This window comes from Ostrea edulis, chromosome 5 (assembly GCF_947568905.1).
Source record: "Ostrea edulis chromosome 5, xbOstEdul1.1, whole genome shotgun sequence".
Taxonomy (NCBI): domain Eukaryota; kingdom Metazoa; phylum Mollusca; class Bivalvia; order Ostreida; family Ostreidae; genus Ostrea; species Ostrea edulis.
This window is the reverse complement of record NC_079168.1, coordinates 91,146,819-91,165,372: the sequence shown is the minus strand read 5'-3', so window position 1 is coordinate 91,165,372 and position 18,554 is coordinate 91,146,819. Positions and strand designations below refer to the sequence as shown.

At 37.3% G+C, this 18,554-nt stretch overlaps 1 protein-coding gene across 2 annotated transcripts in view; it reads left to right on the top strand.

The window, feature by feature from the left end:
* The window catches only part of LOC125650585 (long-chain fatty acid transport protein 2-like), a 37,101-nt gene that overhangs the window by 12,982 nt on the left and 5,565 nt on the right, over nucleotides 1–18,554 (top strand). For both annotated transcript variants that reach the window (XM_056139261.1, XM_056139260.1), the window contains exons 4-10: nucleotides 1,007–1,219; nucleotides 2,585–2,740; nucleotides 3,989–4,113; nucleotides 4,242–4,433; nucleotides 4,994–5,093; nucleotides 14,627–14,831; nucleotides 14,955–15,052. In XM_056139261.1, the coding sequence (XP_055995236.1) occupies nucleotides 1,007–1,219; nucleotides 2,585–2,740; nucleotides 3,989–4,113; nucleotides 4,242–4,433; nucleotides 4,994–5,093; nucleotides 14,627–14,831; nucleotides 14,955–15,052 (1,089 nt within the window). The remainder of the gene's footprint in view (nucleotides 1–1,006; nucleotides 1,220–2,584; nucleotides 2,741–3,988; nucleotides 4,114–4,241; nucleotides 4,434–4,993; nucleotides 5,094–14,626; nucleotides 14,832–14,954; nucleotides 15,053–18,554) is intronic.

Sequence of the window (18,554 nt, the reverse complement as noted above, 5' to 3'; positions counted from 1 at the left end):
CCTTCCAAGGGGAGATAATCAAGAAAAGGTAAAAATAGGGTAGGGTCATTAAAAAATCTTCTTCTCAAGAACCACTGGGCCAGAAAAAATGAAATTTATAGATAAGCTTTATTAGGTAGTGCAGATTCTAAATTGTTAAAATCATGGCCCCCGGGGGTCGGATGGGGCCACAATAGGGGATCAAAGTTGTACATACAAATATATAGGGAAAATCTTTAAAAATCTTCTTCTCAAGAACCACTGAGCCAGAAAAGCTGAGATTTATGTGAAAGCTTCCTTATATAATTCAGATTATAGATTGTTAAAATCATGGCCACCGGGGGTCGGATGGAGCCACAATAGGGGGGATCAAAGTTTTACATACAAATATATAGGAAAAATCTTTAAATATCTTCTACCCAGAACCACTAAGCCAGAAAAGCTGAGATTTATATGAAAGCTTTCTGATATAGTGCAGATTCAGGTTTGTTAAAATCATGCCCCCCTGGGGTAGGATGGGGCCACAATAGGGGATCAAAGTTTTACATACAAATATATAGGGAAAATCTTTAAAAATCTTCTTCTCAAGAACCATTGGGCCAAAGAAGTTCACATTTACATGAAAGCTTTCTGACATAGTGTAGATTCAAGTTTGCAAAAACCATGGCCTCCAGGGGTAGGTTTGGGGCCATAATAGGGACTACGGTTTTACATGCAAATAAATATGGAAAATCCTCTGATATGGACCAAGGTGACTCAGGTGAGCGATGTGGCCCATGGGCCTCTTGTTGTTCAATGCTTCAATTTAATCTTTTCATGTTTTTAAATTTTCATCGTACATGACTGCATTAGAATGTGTTTGTGGTTATTTTTATACAATGAATTATTGATATTTGAATTATATCTTTTGATTAATATTAGATTATAAATATCATTAGAAATTTTACCCACTGAAATAGTTCTTAAACATACACATAAGTCCTTTGGATTGCTGATGAAGTACACTGTATTGATGCTGTGATTTCAGAGGAGGAACTGTACCATGCCATTGAAGAGATTCGCCCAGAACTAGATATTCCATTGTATCTGTGTGGTAGCTCTGGCACAAACATTCCAGAGGGTTACATATCTTGGGAAGACCTCATGCTTACTTCCCCTGGGGCTGAAATCTGCAAGAGCTACAGAAGTAGCTACACATTGATCACCCCTTGTATTTACATCTTCACCTCAGGAACTACAGGTAAGTTAATATAGTCCCGGCTTGTATTTACATCTTCACCTCAGGAACTACGGGTAAGTTAATATAGTCACGGCTTGTATATACACACAGGTAAGTTAATAAAGTCACGGCTTGTATTTACATCTTCACCTCAGGTACCAAACGTACCATATATATTCTCCTATAAGTAGGATTTTTGGGAGTTAAAATTTGGTACAAAACACTACACATCCGACTTATAGGTGTTTCCTAAGAAGATTAGTATTTTTCTGGATGGCATAATGTATAGTATTTTTTAAAAATAACCCTGTACTCCGATGATTATTATGATTAATGTTGACTATAAATAGAACATGCAAAGAAGTGAACCTAAAAGAAAATTGTGTTTCCATCTAAAATCTATCATTAAAAAAATGAATTAAAATAATAAAATAAAATCCCTACCTACCTACCCTATTTTACAATGGAGTGTATTAGTGTAACAGGAACCACACATATTATTAGCTCACCTGAGCCAAAGGCTCAAGTGAGCTTTTCTGATCAAAATTCGTCTGTTGTCTGTCGGCGTCGTCGTAAACTTTTCACATTTTCGACTTCTTTTCAAGAACCACTTGGCCAATTTCAACCAAACTTGCCACAAAGCATCCTTGGGTGAAGGGCTTTACAGTTTGTTCAAATGAAGGGCCATGTCCCATTCAAAGGGGAGATAATCACAAAAATGGGGTGGGGTCATTTAAAAATCTTCTTCTCAAAAACCACTTGGCCAGAAAAGCTGAAATTTACATGAAAGCTTCCTGACATAATGCAGATTCAAGTTTGTTCAAATCATGGCCCCCGGGGGTTGGATGGGGCCACAATAGGGGATCAAAGTTTTACATACTAATATATAGGAAAAATCTTCTCAAGAACCACTGAGCCAGAAAAGCTGAGATTTACATGAAAGCTTCCTGACATAATGCAGATTCAAGTTTGTTCAAATCATGGCCCCCGGGGGTTGGATGGGGCCATAATAGGGGATCATACAAAATATATAGGAAAAATCTTTAAAAATCTTCTCAAGAACCACTATTAAAGCCAGAAAAGCTGATATTTACATGAAAGCTTTCTGACATATTTCAGATTTCAGTTTGTTAAAATCATGGCCCCCAGGGGTAGGATTTGGTCACAAAGGGGGGATCAAAGTTTTGCATACAAATATATAGGGAAAATCTTTAAATATGAGCCAAGGTGACTCAGGTGAGCGATGTGGCCCTTGGACCTCTTGTTTTATTTGGCCTCACTATCAGGAACAATGTATTTCTGAACTGCATTTTGTTTTAATATTGATTTTATCAATAATGAATTATAAGTTGTTATTTTGTTTTTCAAAGTGTACTTCTTTTTCAGGTTTGCCCAAGCCAGCCATAGTCAATCAAGCGAAATCCATCGCATTTTCTAAATTCTTGACATTTTCTGGTATATCAGCAGACGACACAATCTATACTATTACTCCTCTCTATCACAGCGCTGCCTCAATAGCTCTGTTTAGTGTCATGGATGCAGGTGAGCTCACTGAAAGTCTGAAAAATAGAACATCAAAAAGTTCAAACCAGACAACCCCTGACAGCTTCTAATCTTGTAACAATGTAGGCATTTCTCCCTATTAACTTTATGCAGAACAGGATCTGAAAAAAAAGTTATTTAAAGCACTACAAGCTGTAACTGACGGTATTTTTTCAACAATTCAATTATGCATAAATTAACATCTATCGATATAACTGATATAATCCCCAAGATCTGAAGAAAAATTCAACAAAATAAACAAGGAAATATTGTTTGAGATCATACCTACAATGAGGGTTTCGTATAAACTGCCATTGCGTCGTATACACGGACATGGGAACGATGATTGCCGAACATAATCAGGTTGCTGAGACCGATTGATTAATTGTATCTTGCTTAACGTCTCGCTCGAGAATTTTTCACTCATATGGAGACGTCACCAAGACCGGTGAAGGGCTTCAAATTTAGGCCTATACTCGGCGCTTATGGCCATTGAACAGTAAGGGTTCTTTTGTGTGCCACACCTACTGTGACACGGGTCATCTGTTTTTAAGGTCATATCCAAGGACCAATAACGTTCACACCTGATGCCGAGCGTTTGACGATTGAACTGTCACTATGTGTTTTAACTACTTCGATCTGTTGCGACCGGGATTCGAACCCCAGCCTTCCGCATGCGGGGCGAACGCTCTAACCTCTCGGCCACCATGGCGGTTGCTGAGACCGAGGTCACATACAAAGACAGAAAGTGACATGAGTAACTGCACGTGTCGTTTGTTTTAGAATATTACATCCTTTCATGAATGACAAGAAGTACAATAAGTGTAAAAGTAATGATTACGCAAATGTGCCACTCAAATAAAATTTTGATGGTGAATTTTCTATAAAATTGGCATGTTAAATTGTTTACAAATCTGACAAGTGCTCAGTGCAACTCTTTCGCACCTTTTTTTTTTGAACTGGTGAGCTCCAAGGTCAATGCACATCGGAAATTATGAGCAGGAATTACTGACAAGATGACAATGATTCATGAATCGACATTTTCTGCTGATTTGACGGGTTTATTGCTTCAGATTCACTCTGATTCTATGAAGTTATATATATTAAATCAAAAATATGTTAAATGTTTGTTCTTTTATTTTTCAATTTATTTGCCGTCAGTTACAGCTTGTATTGCTTTAATGCCTGAATTCAATACTTACAAAGAATTTTGTGTTATAATGTGTGGTAATGATGTCATTGTTTCAGGTGCTACAATGGTTCTTAGAGTCAAATTTTCAGCATCCCATTATTTTGAGGATTGCAGAAGGCACAAGGTCTCCATTGCTCAGTATATTGGAGAACTAGCCAGATATCTCTTGCATGTTCCAGAGGTATGAATTTTGTAAAGTTAGGTGCACAATAAAGTCTTTTTCCACAATTTTCTTTAAATGCTAATATGGTGATAATTTGTTGGATTGTCTGCTTTTCATAAAAAGATTTATGGTTTTTTTTTTACTAGAGTCCTGAGGATGGTAATCACAGTATCAAAGTAATGATCGGAAATGGACTTCGGATGGATATATGGGAGAAATTTCAAAAGAGGTTTAAAATTCCAAGAATTGTAGAGTTCTTTGGAGCTACAGAAGGAACTGTTGCTTTTATAAATACTTGGGGAAAAGTTGGATCCTGTGGCAGGCTGTCCCCTTTCCTTGTGAGTGTGATAGGTGGAGACTACAATTCGTTAAATTTTACACTAATTGCTCTATAATATACATAAAGAGGTCACTTTTTAGTTCACCTGAGCTGAAAGCTCACCTGAGCTGAAAGCTCAAGTGAACTTTTCTGATCGCCTGTTGTCGGTCGTCTGTCCGTCTGTCTGTAAACTTTTCACATTTTCGATTTCTTCTCCAGAACCACTGGGCCAATTTCAACCAAAGTTGGCAAAAAGCATCCTTGGGTGAAGGACTCTCAAGTTTATTCATATGAAGGGGAGATAATTCCAAAAATGCAAAAATAGGGTGGGGTCATTTAAAATTCTTCTTCTCAAGAACCACTGGTCCTGACAAGTTTAAATTTACATGAAAGCTTCGTGATATAGTGCAGATTTATTAAAACCATGACCCCCGGGGTTAGGATGGGGCCACATAGGAGATCAAAGTTTTACATGCAAATATATAGGGAAAATCTTTCAATATGGGCTACGGTGACTAAGTGAGCAATGTGGCCCATGGGCCTCTTGTTTTATTTCAATTTTAAATTTTTTTTTTGTAGAATAGATTAAATCCAGGCAAATCCTATTTAGTGCGTTATGACCGGAAAACTGATGCTCCTTTGAGAAATAAGGAAGGACGATGTATTCCTTGCAATATAGGTAAAACCTTACATTTGTCAGATAAGAAACCAGTTTAATAGGTAAAACTTTATGTGTGTTAGATAAGAAACCAGTTTAATAGGTAAAACTTTATGTGTGTTAGATAAGAAACCAGTTTAATAGGTAAAACTTTATGTGTGTTAGATAAGAAACCAGTTTAATAGGTAAAACTTTATGTGTGTTAGATAAGAAACCAGTTTAATATTTGAATTTTAAAGAATCCCCTTTTGAAGGACACCAGACAGTGAGTGGCATATTAAACATCTCCAATCAACTTTGTTGTAGAATGATATACATGTATTTCATATGAAAATAGTGTATTGGGTATTTAAAAGCAAATTGACAGATGAATTTGAATTCCTCGGTTTGTCAGAAAACCCTACCACATCAACACATAGTACAATTTTATGACATTAGCAAAACTTGCACCCATATGTAGCAATCAGCACATATTTGTGAGACTCTTTGAAGCTGTATTCAGTATTGTTCCACATAAAGCCAGGAATTCCATCAGAATTGAAAGAATATAAATACAAGAATTAAATTTCATTTTGAAAATACATGAGGGTATGAACTGCAATGCTTCTGGTTGGCATGCTTTTCATGAAGTGCTAATGTGCTTCATGAATTCTGCCAGTATTTTTATTTATTAGGTCACCTGAATTCATTCAGGTGACCTATTGCTATCTGTTTTTGTCCGTCGTCGTGCGACGTGCATTAACATTTGAACATTTTCAGCTTCTTCTCTGAAACCCCTGAACCAATTTCAACCAATTTTGGCATATAGCATCTGTGGGTGGAGGGGAACAAAAATTGTGAAATTCATGGTCCCTGCCCCCCTGGGGCCTGAGGGGTGGGGCAAAAACCATCAAAATGAGTGTAATTTTAAAAAATCTTCTCCTTTACTCCTGGACATCAAGAAGCCAAACTGTGGGCATAATTATAATGAGTGTTGAGCCCTCTACCAAAATTGTGAAATTCATGGCCCCTGGGGCAGGGGTTCTTGTGTTAGGGTGGGGCTCTATTGGTCATATAGTGAAAGTGTAGAAATTCTTTGAAAATCTTCTTCTCTGTCTCTGGGTATGAAGTAGACAAACTAATTGCATGGTAATGATGAGCAAGGATGCCTCTTTATACCCCCCGCAACAAGTTGTGGGGGGGGGGGGGGGGGGGGGGGTATACTGGAATCGGGTTGTCCGTCTGTCCGTCCGTCCGTCCGTCTGTAGACGCAATGGTTTCAGGGCTCTAAAGCATTATCCTTTCCACCTACCGTCACCATATCATATATATGTACTACCCATGGGATGAAGATGTTCCCTATCGATTTTGGGGTCAAAAGGTCAAAGGTCAAGCACACTGGACATTGAAGTAGCAATATGGTTTCCGGGCTCTAAAGTGTTATCCTTTCCACCTACAGTCACCATATCAAACATATGGACTACCCATGGGATGAAGATGTTCCCTATCGATTTTGGGGTCAAAAGGTCAAGCACACTGGACATTGAAGTAGCAATATGGTTTCCGGGCTCTAAAGCGTTATCCTTTCCACCTACTGTCACCATATCAAACATATGGACTACCCATGGGATGAAGATGTTCCCTATCGATTTTGGGGTCAAAAGGTCAAAGGTCAAGCACACTGGACATTGAAGTAGCAATATGGTTTCCGGGCTCTAAAGCGTTATCCTTTCCACCTACAGTCACCATATCATATATATGGACTACCCATGGGATGAAGATGATCCCTATTGATTTTGGGGTCAAAAGGTCAAAGGTCAAGTGCACTGGACATTGAAGTAGCAATATGGTTTCTGGGCTCTAAAGCGTTATCCTTTCCACCTACAGTCACCATATCATACATATGGACTACCCATGGGATGAAGATGTTCCCTATCAGTTTTGGGGTCAAAAGGTCAAAGGTCATGCGCACTGGACATCGAAGTAGCAACACTCAGAAAAGAGCTAGTTTATACCCATTACCAACACCCTTTGGGAGATTGGGGTAAGTGGGGGGTATTCTTAGTGAGCATTACTCACAGTACCTCTTGTTAAAAATTGTGAAATTCATGGCCCCTGGATCAGGGGTTCTGGTGCTAGGGTGGGGCTCTATAAGTCATATAGTGAAAATGCATTATTTCTTTGAAAATCTTCCTCTCTGTCCTTGGGTATTAAGTAGACAAACCAATAGCATGGTTATGATGAGCAAGGATGCCTCTTTCAAAATTGTGAAATTCATGGCCCCTGGGTCAGGGGTTCTGGTATTAGGGTGGGGCCCTATTGATCATATAGTGAAAATGCATTTTATTTCTTTGAAAATCTTCTCCTCTGCTGCTGGGTATTAAGTAGACAAACTAATAGTATGATAATGATGATCAAGGATGCTTCTTTCAAAACTGAAATTTATGGCCCCTGGGTCAGGGGTTCTGGTGCAAAGGCAGGGCTGACCACATAGCTATTCAATGTTTCTTCCATCCAAAAGTAAAATTCTTATATTTAAACACAAACCTAATTCAAACATTGGAAGGTTGTTACATGATACTCAGGTGACCTATAAGGCCCCTGGGCCTCTTGTTTTTACATAAATGTTTATGTTGTGTATGATTTATGTACATGTGGTTCTGGCCATTAGATGATAGATAGACTGTAAATATTATTCATAATTATTATAAAAAAGAAAAGGAATTTCTTCGGAGTGGATTTTTATAGATATTGTTGACATTCAGTTGTGTACATTCTCAGTAGACTTACCTGTGAATACGAACTTTAACCAGACACTTTGTCCAAAGACTGTTTACCCAAAATCTGTAGATATTTCTTAAAAATTCCAAGCAAATACTGTCAAATCAGAGAACTACGTGTGTCATACCCTTGTCAATGTAAAAGGAATATGCTAATGAGTTTTGTCCATTCTTCAGAGACGAAACACTAACTCTAAACTAAAACTACTTTCTATTCACTAATGCTACATGTATGCGATTGTTTTTTTTTTTTTGTACGCCCGTCTTTAGTCGGGACATATTATGGTACAGCGATGTCTGTATGTTTGTCCGTTTGGGGTTTTCTGTTTCTAATTTCATTTCTCTGTCACATATCAAGCTGAAACTTGCTATATACATGTAGCTTCTCTGTGGATCATTTTAGTTTGATCCATTTTGATCTCTCTTGTAAGAGTTGTGCCCCTTTATTAGAAAATTACTGTTATATGGAGGGTAAATAATTTGTCCGGTTAACTCCTCCCACAATTTTCAAGTGAGGACCGTTTGTTTGGATATTGAAGATGTGCATGTGGAAGGATTTTGATTTTCTTCAATTTTTGAGAAAAATACAGGTTGAACTTGGTCCATTTTGAAGAAATAGTGCAAAGAGAGTACATGATTTGTTCAGTGAACTCCTCCCTCAGTTTTCAAGTGAGAACCCTCTTATTAACCGAGTTGCAACGAAGTTGAACTCGGCTAATGGTTTGGTGATGCGGGTGGGCGTCAACAATTGGTTTCCGGATGATAACTCAAAAAGTTTACAATCTAATCAAATGAAACTTTGTTATATTTTTGGGTACCAGGTAAGGAAGACTCCTATTAATTTTGGAGAAAAATGGTCAAAGGTTAAGGTCACAGTGACCGAAAATAGAATGAAAGTTTCAGAAAAATTTGGTTTCCGGATGATAACTCAGAATGTTTTAATCCAAATCAAATGAAACTTTGATATATTGTTGGGTATCAGGTAAGGAAGACTCCTATTGATTTTGGAGAAAAAAGGTCAAAGGTCAAGGTCACAGTGACCGAATATATACTACTCAAAATTTGATAAGGATCATAGATATTTTTCTGTTTAAAAAATTGATAACTGCATAACTGGCAATATTGTGTCCAAGTGAAATCAAAAACGTCTTTAACAAACTTGCACGTGCATTTCATGCCATGGTAAATGCGTTTCTCATCACAGTTTATGCTTTTGCTACCATTGCACGATTTTCACTCAGGCATCGCGTGTCTGATTCTTTCTAAAATTTCAAACTCACTTGAGTGTTTACACTACGTTTATCAACACAATGCCCCCTCAACAGGTAAGGACGCCTGACGACAAAACAACTGGGCAGATGTATTGGAATGCTTGATGCTGGCTATTCACAACGTGATGTTGCAAATGCACTAAACGTCAGCCAAAGCGTTGTAAACAGGGCCTAGAACCGACAGCAAACTTTTGGTACAGCAGCACACCGACATGGGGGTGGTCGTCAGAGGTCGACAACCCAATGCCAAGACCATTTTGTGGCTCTTCATGCACGACGCTATCCCTTCTGGACAGCAACCAGCCTACGTATCGACCTCCTGAACGCCTCGGGGGTGAATGTGTCCACTTAGACGATATGGAATCGGCTTCACAATGCAGGTCTCAACTTGAGAAGGGAATGTGTTCGAGTCCCTCTGACTGTTCGACACCGTCGGGAGCGATTGGACTGGGCTGAAGATCATGTCACTTGGACACAGAACGATTGGGTTCAAGTTCTGTTCACCGATGAGTCCAGGTATTGTTTGGACTTTACAGACAGGAGGCACTGAGTGTGGCGACGACAACGTGAACGTTTCCATGATGCCAACATCAGTGAACATGACCGTTATGGTGGTGGTTCCATCATGGTCTGGGGTGGAATCAGCAGAGATGGAAGAACAGATCTCCATGTCTTGGAGAGAGGAACAATGATGGGGGTGTGGTACCGGGATGAGATCCTCGATGTTTACGTCAGACCCTGCGCTGGTGCTGTTGGCCCTGAGTTCATCCTGATGGATGATAACGCCCGTCCTCATCGCGCCAGGGTGGTGGAGCGTACTGCTTCAGCAGGAGACAATTGTCCGTATGGACTGGCCAGTGTGCTCGCCGGACTTGAACCTGATTGAGCATGTATGGAACATGCTGCAGGTTGCCCTTTCACGCCGTAGAGCACAACCCACGACTTTGGCAGAGATCGGAAACGCCCTCGTGGAAGAGTGGAACAACCTTCCCATTGGAAACATCTGGGTGCTTATTGACAGCATGGCTCGACGTTGTCAAGCTGTCATTGATGCAAGGGGAGGCCATACCCGGTATTGACACTTCATCGACTAAGTGTAATGATGGATTATACCCAAAAACTGTGTAATTCTTTCTCTGGTTTGCTGTTAACTTTTTGTAATGAAATGCCTTTTGGTGTTGTTATCAGATTTCAAGCATTCCGTATTGATAAAAGTTCATGCCGTTCATGAATTTTCATTCATAACCTGAGTAAACACATTTCTGAGTCAAATTTATGTCTTTTGTTATGTTAGTGGTCAATTACACACATATAACCTAGTGATCCTTATCAAATTTTGAGTAGTATATATTAGAATGAAAATTTCAGAAAAATTTGGTTTCCGGATGATGACTCAGAAAGTTTAAATCCGAATCAAATGAAACTTTGATATATTGTTGGGTACCAGGTAATGAAGACCCCTATTGATTTTGAAGAAAAAAAGGTCAAGGTCACAGTGACTGAATATAGAATGAAAATTTCAGAAATATTTGGTTTCCGGATGATAACTCAGAAAGTTTAAATCCGAATCAAATGAAACTTTGATATATTGTTGGTTACCGGGTAAGGAAGACCCCTATTGATTTTGAAGAAAAAAGGTCAAAGGTCAAGGTCACAGTGACCGAATATAGAATGAAAATTTCAGAAATATTTGGTTTCTGGATAACTCAGAAAGTTTAAATCAGAATCTATTGATTCTTACAGATATTGTTATGTACCAGGTAAGGAAGACCCCTATTGATTTTGGATAAAATAGGTCAAAGGTCAAGGTCACAGTGACCGAAAATAAATTTAAAATTTCAAAAAATTTTGGGTTTCCGGAGGATAACTCAAATTTTTTTAAATTTTAGTCAAATGAAACTTGGATATATTGTTGGATACCAGCAAAGCAACGCCCCTATTGATTTTGGAGAAAAAAGGTAAAAAGGTCAAGGTCACAGTGACCGAAAATAGATTGAAAACTTCAGACAAATATGGTTTCCGAACAGTAACTCGAAAAGTTTAAAACTGAAATTAGTTCTTCACAATTATAAATATGCCACATCATTTCTGACTTTACAATGTATCCCATGCAACTCGGCTCATGCACCCCTGGGAAACTCACAACATATTTTTCGTATAAAGAAAACTTTACTATGGAAAGTTATATATTTTTAGAATCCCTAGAATTAAGAAAAACTCTATGTAGATTTCGAATTAGTGCACATGACCTTCGAATTGAAAGAGGAAGATATGAATTTACAAAATCCAATTCTGGCCAGAAGATTTCTTTAGAAAGAAACAAAAGAATATATGAATTATGTAACCTTAATTGTGTTGAAGATGAATTTCATTTCCTTACTGATTGTCCATTCTATGTTGAAGAGAGAAATATGTTTTTTAATGGTATATACAAGCTCAACAAAAATTTTATCTATCTAACAAATAAGGACAAATTTACTTGGTTGATGATTAATGAAGACAAACCAGTAATTGTCAAATTGAGTGAATATTTAGTGCAAACTTTCAGAAAAAGAAGTGCATGATGCTTTAAAACTGCAAAAATCATTATAGTTTATTATTCATATATTGGTATAATACTGATACTGTCCATCTACTTGTATCTATACATGATTAGCAATTCATATATGTATGTACTTGTTTCCCCAACATGCTGCATCCACATGCAGTTTGCAGTCTATGTAACCTGTAGTTAATGTTGTAAACTTTCTTTCTTTTTTGAATTTCCTTCTTTATAAAATGTCTTACTGTTATGCCCTCTGGGCCCAAAATTGGAATAAACTTATTTTATCTTATCTTAATTGATTTTTTTTTATTACACATTGTTTAGATGGGTAATGAAGATATGCATGTGTAAGGATTCTGATTTTATTCAATTTTTGAGAAAATTACAGGTTATTGAACTTTGTCAGTTTTGATGAAATATTGCATAGAGAGCACATGATTTGTCTGTTTTTCCTTCCACAGTTTTCAAGTGAGGACCTTCTTATTTTACAGAGTATTTGACGTGTGGGTATGGCAGATGTGTGTGTGGCAATTTTAAGGATTCTTATTTTCTTCAGTTTTTAAGAAAATTACAGGTTTTTGAACTTGTTCCATTTTGAGGATATATTAAATAAAGTTCTGAACATGGTTTATCCCTATAATTCCTCTCACAGTTTAGAAGCTATGGTATTTGTATAAAACTTGAAGAAATGCATAGTGCAAGGATTTTGATTCTCAACCATTTTTAACTTTCTTTGATGTTTTCAATATTGAGAGGTTGTTAAGCTAGCTTGGTTAAATTTTGGGAAATGTTTTACACACATGCAGAACTCTTGGTTTGTCTATCTACCTCCTGTCACAGTTTTAAGCTAAGACTCTTAATTTATTCATATTATGCAAAGGAAGTATGTCACAGCCTGGTACTAAATGAAGCAAATTTCTACAAATGATGGCTTATGAAAAACACCGCATGTAAGAATTTCATGGGCGTATCATGTACCATTTGCGATACTCTTGTTTTCAGAATGAAATAATCTGGATTTGGTTTAAAACGTGTCTGATTAGTCAGGTCCACACCTACACATAATAATGAATTCTCTACAGCAATGTATATACTCAGAAGTAAAAAATCTAGAATTGTAAAATACTTGTGGCTGGACACAGTGTATATACATGTATCATGAATGCTTTAACCCAAGTTGAAGTGAACAGCTGTTAATCAGCTGGGTTTTTTTTTTAGCCTTTCGGTTATTATTTGTAATAGCTGTTATAATCAGCTGGTTTTTTTTTTAGCCTTTCAGTTATTATTTGTAACAGCTGTTAATCAGCTGGTGTTTTTTTTTAGCCTTTCAGTTATTATTATACCCCCCGCAACAAGTTGTGAGGGGGTATACTGGAATCGGGTTGTCCATCTGTCTGTCTGTCTGTCTGTTAAACTTTTCACATTTTCGACTTCTTCTCTAGAACCACTGGGCCAATTTCAACCAAACATGGCCAAAAGCATCCTTTGGTGAAGGGCTTTCAAGTTTGTTCAAATGAAGGGCCATGTCCCTTTCAAAAGGGAGATAATCACAAAAATGCAAAAATAGGGTGGGGTCATTTAAAAATCTTCTCAAGAACCACTGGGCTAGAAGAACTGAAATTTACCTGAAAGCTTCCTGACATATTGCAGATTCAAGTTTGTTCAAATCATGGCCCCCGGTGGTAGGATGGGGCCACAAGGGGGGATCAAAGTTTTGCATACAAATATATAGGGAAAATTTTTAAAAATCTTCTTCTCAAGAACCACTAAGCCAGAAAAGCTGAGATTTACATGAAAGCTTCCTGACATAATGCAGATTCAAGTTTGTTCAAATCATGAGCCCCGGGGGTTGGATGGGTCCACAATAGGGGATCAAAGTTTTACATACAAATATATAGGAAAAATCTTTAAAAATCTTCTTCTCAAGAACCACTGAGCCAGAAAAGCTGATTTTTACATGAAAGCTTCCTGACATAATGCAGATTCAAGTTTGTTCAAATCATGGGCCCCGGGGGTTGGATGGGGCCACAATAGGGGATCAAAGTTTTACATACAAATATATAGGAAAAATCTTTTCAAGAACCACTGAGCCAGAAAAGCTGATTTTTACATGAAAACTTTCTGACATAGTGCAGATTCAAGTTTGTTCAAATCAAGTTTGTTCAAATCATGGCCCCCGGGGGTAGGATGGGGCCACAAGGGGAATCAAAGTTTTACATACAAATATATCGTTAAAATCTTTTTCTCATTAACCACTGAGTCAGAAAAGCTGATATTTACAAGAAAACTTTCTGACATAGTGCACATTCAAGTTTGTTCAAATCATGGCCCCTGGGGGATAGGATGGGGCCACAAGTTGGGGGGGGGGGGGGAGGGGGGGTCAAAGTTTTACATACAAATATAGGAAAAAGCTTTAAAAATCTTCTTCTCAAGAACAATTGGACCAAAGAAGTTGACATTTACATGAAAGCTTTCTGTAATAGTGTAGATTCAAGTTTGCAAAGGGTAGTTTGGGCCATAATAGGGACTAAGGTTTTACATGCAAATATATATGGAAAGTCTTCAGATATGGGCCAAGGTGACTCAGGTGAGCGATGTGGCCCATGGGCCTCTTGTTATTTGTAACAGCTGTTATAATCAGCTGGGTTTTTTTTTAGCCTTTCAGTTATTATTTGTAACATCTGCTATAATCAGCTGGTTTTTTTTTTAGCCTTTCAGTTATGCTAATAGGCTATAAGCATTAAGGCAATCCAAGAGCAGTTAACAGAAGTTCATTTTGTCTTGAGAATTATCGTATGACATGCTATTGAAAAGTGTGCATTCGCATTTGCTGAAGTCTTTTGACCTTATTACACAATTGAATAATTCATGAAGTTAACAGAAATAAATGTATTTGGGATGGGCAGGAGTATCTGTATAAGCAGTACCTGTTTTACTCTAATAGCAGAAATTTGTAAGTTTGTTAATAATTATTAATAGGTGAACCAGGACTTCTGATTGGAGGGATAGCAAACCCAGAATTGTATGCTGAAGGTTTTTATTTGGGAGGCAAGGCTGTTAATGAGAAGAAATATGTCAGAAATGCATTCACACAGGGAGATGCCTTCTTCAATTATGGAGACTTGATGTATATGGACAAGGACTATTTCTTGTATTTCAAAGATCGAGTGGGAGACACTTTTAGGTGAGCATGTTTACATCTGTTGTTGAATTTTGATCTGAAGTTTAAATGAAAGTCGGTTTTTTTTCTCTCTTCGAATTGATCTTTATAAGTGTTGATTTCAGTTTATTGTGTATATTTCATCAGGTGGAAAGGTGAAAATGTGTCCACAAATGAAGTAGCCAATGTTTTAACAGGACTGCCATTTATACAAGATGCTAATGTGTATGGAGTAGAAATACCAGGTAACACTTCCGTTCATTATTTAACACCCCCCTCTCCACTCACAAAGTTGGAGTAGGGGGATGTAAATAAGAATTACCATGCCTGCCATCTATGGGAAGCATATTTGGTCAAAATGTAACTGTATTTTTAACTACGAATTGCTCCCTATGTTCATTGTGAATGTAAGAAAGTTCCTTGTAATTGTAGAAACTTGACAATTGCACCATATTTATTAGGGGTGACAATTTTACTCAGATTGCCTAGTTGAATACTCGGAGGCTTTAGTCGATTGATAGTTGGGTACTTGGTAAAAAAAATATGGTGTACCGAAGTTATTAGGCACATGTCATCAACGCACACGGATAGCCAAGTTCACAGGATAAAAGGCTGCCGATAACGATTGTTTATCTGGATAGCCGTTTAGAAATTTGTTCAATTGAATTAAAGACATTATATTAATAGCACATAGCTACGACAATGTGATAACAATATTCAACAGACAGGCTTGGGTTTATTTATATTCAAGTATACTAGCATGAAAAGTACATCAACATGCAATATAAAACTGTCACAGAAATTTTCATTTCATTGTCTTTTTTATGTGAAATAAACATATACTCAGTGAGAAAATAATCAGAAGAACACACGATTGACAGAGGCAATCTGGGCGTTCTGTAAAGTATGCTTGAAAGGGAATTGCATGTATTGAATTCTGAAATAAAGTTGATATCAAGATGAAAAAGTATTTTGTGCTGTATGATAAAAAAAATTGGATTTGGGAATATTTTAAATTCTACTTTTTGAATAAATCAGTTTGCTTCTATAGGTGCTTATAAAGCTTCAAAATTTGCCTCTATGGGTGGATAGTAGTGTACCAAAATCTCTTCTGTGGTGGCGGGTCACCCTAATTTTCAAGTGTCTTCCCCTTGTCCATGTTTTACTGGACCAGCTCTTATTTTAAAATATGTTTATGGTGCTGCTGTTAGGAGAGTGCAACGTGTTGAGAATACTAGAGTGAAGGTTCTTATCACAGCTGCAATAGACCTGGAGGCTGAGGATGCTAAATGAAGAGTTGTCTGATGTGACGATAAAGACATATTCTTTAGCATTGACATGTTTTAAAGAAAATACTAACAGCAATACAATGGTTTCAAAACCGAACTTTGCCCCAGCAATATGTGTAGACCCATCAATTTATATTTTCATATTTTTTTTAGCTTGCTTAGACGACTGTCTGGAGAGCTATTGTTATGCCCTCGGTGTCGGCATCATACGTACTTTAAAGAGAAGACTTTAACATGAGCTATATTTTTTAAACCAAGGGGGATAGGGCTTTGATATTTCACATATAGATGCTTCGATCATGACCAGGTCTTTTATATTGGTATAAAGACTTTTGACCCTGTGACCTTTACTGTGGACTTTGACTTTTCAAAAACTTTAACCTGCCGGCTATATCTTTTGAACCAAGGGAGATAGGGCTTATGTAAACTCCGGTGACATATTGCAATTGGTTTTCATCCGTCGTTCATTAACAATTGAACATTTTTAACTTCTTAATAACTATCAGTCCAATTCTTTTCAAATTTGGTATGAAGTATCATTGGGACAAGGGGAACATAAATTGTAAATTTCAGGACTCCAGCACCCCTAGGGCCCTAGGGGTGGGGCAAAATTGACCAATTTTCAAAAATCTTCTCAAGAACCACACACATGTAAGAAAAACTAAATGCATAGTAATATAGAGCAGGAAGGCCTCTACCAAAATTGTAAATTTCATGATCCCCGGGGTGGGGGTTCTGACCCCAGGGCGGGGTCAAACTTGTTATATAGTGTTTATGTGTAAAACACTTAAATAACATCTTCTTTAATGCTATTGATACTAAATTGAAAGTAAATGGATATTTAGAAAGAAGAGGTAGTCCTTTACCAAAATTGTAAATTTGATGATCCCAGGGGTAGGGGTTTTGGTATCAGGGTGGGGCTAAACTGGTCAGTTATTAAATGTGTGAACAATAGACATTTTTAACTTCTTCTTGATAACTGTCATTCCAATTCTTTTCAAATTTGGTATGAAACATATTTGGAACAAAGGGAACATAAATTGTAAATTTCTGGATTCCTGCACCCCTGGGGCATTAGGGGCAGGGCAAAAACTGCCCCAAAATGACAAATTTTCAAAAATCTTCTTCTCAAGAACCACACAAATGTAAGAAAAACTAAATGCATAGTAATGTAGAGCAGGAAAGCCTCTTCCAAAATTATAAATTTCATGATCCCCAGGGTAGGGGTTCTGACCCCAGGGCGGAGCCAAACTCGTTATACAGTGTTTATGTGTAAAACACTTAAATAACATTTTCTTTAGTGCTTTTGATGCTAAATTGAAACTAAATGGATAGAGTAGGTAGTCTTTTGCCAAAATTGTAAATTTGATTTTTTACCCAGAGTAAGGGTTTTGACCCCAGGGAGCGGCCAAACTTAGTATATAGTATTTATGTGTAAGTTTGCTGATACTATATAAAATCTAAATGCATACTTAGGAATAGCAGAAAAGGATGTACAAAAAATGGTGAATTTCACAACCCAGGGTTATGACTTTAGGATGAGTCTAAATTAGTCATATCTTTTGATGTTTTAATGTTAATACACCTATTATTTAAAGCCTTTCATCAGTGTATGCACTTTTAAGGGCAGTGAAGTTTTAAGAACACATCTTGTTTTATACTGTTGCTGAACATTAGAATTTAGCTTAGATATTCAGAACAGGAAATTGTTTCTATATTTCATAGCCCATGGAAGTTGTGATAGTTTTTCACTAGTACTCAGGTGACTGATAAGGCCTGTGGGAGTAGTGATACCTTTTCACTAGTACTCAGGTGACTGATAAGGCCTGTGGGAGTAGTGATACCTTTTCACTAGTACTCAGGTGACTGATAAGGCCTGTGGGAGTAGTGATACCTTTTCACTAGTACTCAGGTGACTGATAAGGCCTGTGGGAGTAGTGATACTTTTTCACTAGTACTCAGGTGACCGATAAGGCCTGTGGGAGTAGTGATACTTTTTCACTAGTATTCAGGTGACCGATAAGGCCTGTGGGCCTCTTGTTTGAATCATGAATGTATGGAGCACCAAATTAACATAAACTCAAAGAATTGAAGATATCTTAAATTATTTGAAGATATCATCAATTCAGTTGTTGCGTGCAACAATTTAAGTATAACGTGCATCAATTTACCAGAATAATTAATGCTATCACCAATTCAATTAATGCATGCAATTATTCAGAATTGAAGATATCATGAATTAATTATCTGAAGATCGAGATCTTCAACTGAATTGTTGCACCATCAAATGAATTAGTGATGTCTTCAAGTAATTAAAGATATCTTCAATTATTTGAGTTTATGTTAATTTGGCACTTGATATGGGTGATAGTGCTGTGATATTTCAGGTATGGATGGTCTCATTACAAGACTTTTCATATTTTGAACAAGGCTTTTTGACCTCTTGACCTTGGAGACT